Consider the following 5,421-nt stretch of genomic DNA (forward strand, 5'->3'; position numbering starts at 1 on the left):
CCCAAAACAAAAAGGGGATGAGACAGTTCCTGGGGCCGGCTGGCTACTATTGTAGGTTTGTGCCTAATTATTTGGATGTCACCAACCTGTTGACTGATCTCAGTAAAAAGGGGGCACCAAATCTGGTCCACCAGACAGAGCAATGCCAACAGGTGTTCACTAAGGTAAAGGCTGCACTGTGTGTGTGTGTGTGTGGGGGGGGGGTGGTACACACCCCTGACTTCTCTCTCTCTAATTTTGCAGATGGACATGTCAGACAGAGGGCTGGGGCTTTTCTGTCCCAGATGGTGGAGAGGAAAGAGTGCCTGATGCTCTACATAAAAGTCACAAGCTTTCTGTGTGGGAGACGAAGTACAGCATCATTGAGGAGGAGTGTCTGGCCATGAATTGAGTGGTCCTCACCCTCTGATATTACCCTGATATTGCCTGCTGAGGCATCCTTTCAACCTCTGCTCAGATCATGCCCCACTCCAATGGCTCTACTGCATGAAGAATGCTAATGTGTGGATCAGCTATTGGTATCTGGCCCTCCAGCCTTTGCAGTTTGAGGTGGTCCACAGGCTGGGGGCGCAGATTGTGGTGGCTTAGATAGAGGGAGGAAGCAGAGAGGAAGCAAAAACTTCCCTGCATGCCCTGTTTGTGTGTGCACGTGTGCAAAAGCAAGTGTTGAATGCTGAAAGACTGAAATAAAAATTGCCCTGCAATTAACCTACCTGTTCCAGTGCTTCAGTGTTCCCTCCTACCCCAGAGACAGTTAAGAATGCCAAATGTGATTTTTTTTCAAAGACTGGAAATTGAAATCAATTAAATAATCTATATAAGCAGCAAAGTTTGTTTGTTTGTTTGTTTGTCTTGAGCTAACGTTGCCATTTCTTGCCAGATTTTCACCAAATCTGGCAAGTGGGTCTGGAGATGGCCTGGAATTTTGCAGATGTCCCTGGGGGACACAACATCTACACACACCCTCCCACAATGCCTTTCACGGTACATTTATCAACACAAACTCTCAACAGATCTTTACTAAACTTGGCATGTAGGTACAGGAAATAGCCACAATTTGGCAGAATTCAGAAATTCCACATTTGGGCCCCAGGGGGTCCCCAGTTGTCCCCTGGGTGGTGGAAGTTTGGATTTTTGTTTGTCTTGGGTTAAGATCACCATTTCTTGAAAGATCTTCACCAAATTTGGGTTTGAAGTCAGGGAGCAAACTTGAATTTTGCAAAACCCAGGCAACGCCGGGTAACCTGCTAGTTAATAATAAATCTTACAAATTGCATATGTATTTTGACATCACTTGATTTTACAACAGTAACTAATTTATGAGCACTGGTCATTTTAAAGCTCAATACAAACAGTCTGATTAAAAAGTTCAAAAAGCCCACTTTAAATGCTGTGGCCCAATACCAGTACTTGACGATGCAAACCAGTGAAATAAAAGTGAGAAAAAAAATCATCCCCTAAAAGATGGCCTTTTTCAGATAAATCTTTCTTTAAATATAAATTATAGGGCTAATAAATAAAAGTGGTCACTTTCTCCTTGTGTAAACCAAAACCCAAAGATAAAACAATTTCCATTGGCACACCTCCAATAACTGAGTCCCACTAGTGTAACATTACATGAGAGGGTTTGTATTTCCAACTGTATAAATACCAGAAATCTTTCCTCTTCATCTAGTTGAGTCTTTGTTCCGAGCACATGCAATCTCTAAATGAACACTTTTAGATGCATGGAGCCTGTCTTTACATTCCTACATGTGGTACTAGCCATGATAAATTTTTCCACAGCTAATGAGAGTACATGTAGCCTGCAAGGAGAGCCAGTATACCCACAGTTATGGAAAAATGGTGATATTATTGTTGGAGGGATTTTCCCCTTTCACAGCAGTTGGGAAATCAGAGACTTATCCTATGCGTCGATGCCACCTCCACTAAAATGCATGAGGTAAGCAGCATCAGTGCATCACATCAGTGGCATTATTGGCACAAAAAGAAGCAATGTCTAATGTTTTGTACTACACTGTCTCTGGCTGTCTCTGTGTTTTCATTTGTTTAGTCTTGAATTGAGAGCCTTCCAGTATTCACAGGCTTTGATATTTGCAGTAGAAGAGATCAACAACAGTTCGTCATTGCTGCCTGGAGTTTCACTGGGTTACAAAATCTATGATACATGTAGTTCTATGACAAGGGGGGTAAAAGTGGCAATGGAACTTATTAATGGAGATGAGAAATCAGAATCAAATGAGATCTGTACAAAGCCAGCCCAGGTACAAGCCATAATAGGAGACACAGCCTCCTCACCGAGCATGGCCATTGCAAAGAGTATTGGCCCATTTAGCATCCCTATTGTAAGTATTTATGCAATTAGTAGTGTTCTGTTTTTGTGGGATGTATTTTTTCATGCTTTTCATTCTTCAATTTGTCTAGATCAGTCACTATGCTACTTGCGAGTGTCTCAGTGACAAAAAGAAATATCCCTCATTTCTGCGCACTATTCCAAGTGATTATCATCAGAGCAGAGCACTGGCAGAAATGGTCAAACACTTTGGTTGGACCTGGGTGGGAGCATTAAGAACTGATGATGATTATGGGAACAGTGGGATGGCCACTTTCTCTAAAATTGCAAAACAACTGGGTATCTGCTTGGAATATTCTCTTCCAGTTTTTAGAACCTACTCACAAGAAAAAGTGCATAGAATTGTGGAGCAAATCAAAAGATCCACTTCTCGAGTGATCGTGGCATTTCTTGCTCATTGGGACTTGGAGCTCTTGCTCCATGTGTTTTTTGAGCACAACATCACTGGATATCAGTGGGTGGGAACTGAGGGCTGGATCTCTGATTCTGCTGCAGTCACATTGGACAAGCACAATATTCTGCAAGGAGCCATAGGGCTAGCTATCCCCCAAACAGAGGTGATGGGTCTGAAGGAATTTGTTCTGGATATAAATCCACTAAAATCTGCAGGAAGTGAAATTTTTATTAAATTCTGGGAGGCTATGTTTAAGTGTAAATACACTACTCAGAATAATTCAGTAGATACAAAAATTTGCACAGGCAGTGAGAAACTGTCTGACATAGAAAACACATTCACAGACATGTCACTGTTGCCCATTTTCAATAATGTCTATAAGGGGGTATACGCTGTTGCCCACACCCTGCATGGCCTTCTTGGTTGCGAGGAAACATGTCCGACAAAGAAGCAACCTGATCCCCTTACAGTGAGTTAAGGCCATCTTTTAATCATTAGACCAAAGCACTTTGTCACACACCTAACACTTCAAAAAAGTATACAAATGCATAAAGGCTTCATACTGTCTCCCCTTTTGAATCTATTTTTCTTTTAATCCATTTCAATAGTTTCTAGAGCACCTCAAAAGAGTGCATTTTGAAACTAGAGAGGGAGAAGAAGTGTATTTTGATATAAATGGTGACCCTGCTGCAAAATATGAAGTAATAAACTGGCAAACAAGTAAGGAAAACCAACATGAATTTGTCACTGTTGGTCTCTATGACTCATCCCTTCCTGTTCATGATCGATTAAATGTAAACATGACCTCAGTTACATGGGCACAAGATGCAAAAATGGTGTGTACAGGCAATAAAAAGTGTATGGGACTCAATAATCAAAATAGCTTTTCTCTTTTTAGTTACTTGTATAAAGGATGGATTTGAAAAAAATCTCATCTGTAAAAACCATCAAGTATGAAACATTATTTTGGAAGTAATTTCATGTTTCTCCTGGATTACAGGTACCAATATCTGTGTGCAGTGAGAGTTGTCCTCCTGGCACAAGGAAGGCTGCGCAGAAAGGGAAGCCTATCTGCTGTTTTGACTGCATACCATGTGCTGAAGGAGAGATCAGTAACATGACAGGTAAAAGGGAATGCATCATCAGGTAATGATGGGAAGGCACATACATATATATATATATATATATATATATATATTTTTTTTTTTTTTTTTCATGTATATTTTCTATCTTGGAGACAGTAGTTTATTTTTTTTTTATTTCTAAATTATACCACAGTTTTATACAATGTAATGTGCTCTAACTCTGTTACAGATTCTATTGCTTGTGATCACTGCCAACAAGATTACTGGTCAAATCCACAAAGGAATGAATGTGTAAAGAAGGAAATCGAATATCTGTCCTATGATGAAATTATGGGAATTTTACTAACAGCTGTTTCTATTATTGGCACATTTATGACTGTAATAATCACAATCATATTCTTTAGATATAAAAATACCCCAATAGTCAAGGCCAACAACTCTGAGCTGAGCTTTCTATTGCTCTTCTCATTGGCTCTGTGTTTCCTTTGTTCACTTACTTTCATTGGTCAACCTTCTGATTGGTCCTGTATGTTGCGCCACACAGCGTTTGGGATTACATTTGTGCTCTGCATCTCCTGTGTTCTGGGGAAAACAATAGTAGTGTTAATGGCCTTCAGGGCAACACTTCCAGGCAGTAATGTCATGAAATGGTTTGGGCCTCCACAGCAGAGACTTAGTGTTCTTGCTTTCACTCTCATACAGGTCCTTATTTGTGTGCTTTGGTTGTCAATATCCCCTCCTTTCCCCTTCAAGAATCTAAAACACTATAAGGAAAAGATCATTCTCGAATGTGATTTGGGCTCAACCATAGGTTTCTGGGCCATTTTGGGTTATATAGGATTTTTGGCTCTTTTATGTTTTATTTTAGCTTTTTTAGCCCGAAAGTTGCCTGATAATTTTAATGAAGCAAAATTCATCACATTCAGTATGCTCATATTCTGTGCCGTATGGATCACTTTTATTCCAGCTTATGTCAGTTCTCCTGGAAAATTTACTGTAGCTGTGGAGATATTTGCTATTTTGGCTTCAAGCTTTGCATTACTGTTTTGCATATTTCTTCCAAAATGTTATATAATTTTACTAAAACCAGAAAAGAATTCTAAAAGTCATATGATGGGGAAGAATGCCTCAAAATCTTAGGAGAAATATTTTCCTTTTTCAGTGTGTGTGTGTGTGTGTGTGTGTGTGTGTGTGAAGGCCCTCCTTCTGTCCATTTATGTCTATTTTAATTAAGCATTGTTCATATTTTACCACTCTCAATTCATAGCTCAGACAAATGTTTGGTTCCCTCATATTAGGTACACATTAAGTACATAACTAAAATGTGTTTTCTAGAATGATAAGATTCTTACTGCTACTATTATTTACTTTACACATAAAATATTTTTACTTTGCCAAATGTACATTCTGGAGCCTTAGAACTTTATGCTGATCTGCAGTTTGGTCTTGCCAACATAAACCATTTCAGGACCATTATTATAAAACTGGAACTAGCATGATCACTATTGTCCCATTTATACAAGCAAACAAACAAGCCAACAAACAAACAAACAAACAAGCTGTATTTCTGAAACATTTTAAGCATGGAC

The 5,421-nt window shown here is 39.4% G+C and overlaps 1 protein-coding gene across 1 annotated transcript; it reads left to right on the forward strand.

Annotated features, from left to right (window-relative positions):
* The first annotated feature begins 1,727 nt into the window (after window positions 1-1,727).
* LOC132887555 (extracellular calcium-sensing receptor-like) lies at window positions 1,728-4,972 on the forward strand. Its single transcript, XM_060923023.1, has 6 exons — window positions 1,728-1,942; window positions 2,054-2,345; window positions 2,425-3,216; window positions 3,356-3,583; window positions 3,748-3,871; window positions 4,062-4,972. Exons 1-6 carry the CDS (start codon window positions 1,728-1,730, stop codon window positions 4,970-4,972), a joined length of 2,562 nt encoding a protein of 853 aa, XP_060779006.1.
* The last annotated feature ends 449 nt before the right edge of the window (window positions 4,973-5,421 follow it).

The sequence above is a fragment of the Neoarius graeffei genome, chromosome 6, assembly GCF_027579695.1.
Source record: "Neoarius graeffei isolate fNeoGra1 chromosome 6, fNeoGra1.pri, whole genome shotgun sequence".
In the NCBI taxonomy this organism is placed as follows: Eukaryota; Metazoa; Chordata; class Actinopteri; order Siluriformes; family Ariidae; genus Neoarius; species Neoarius graeffei.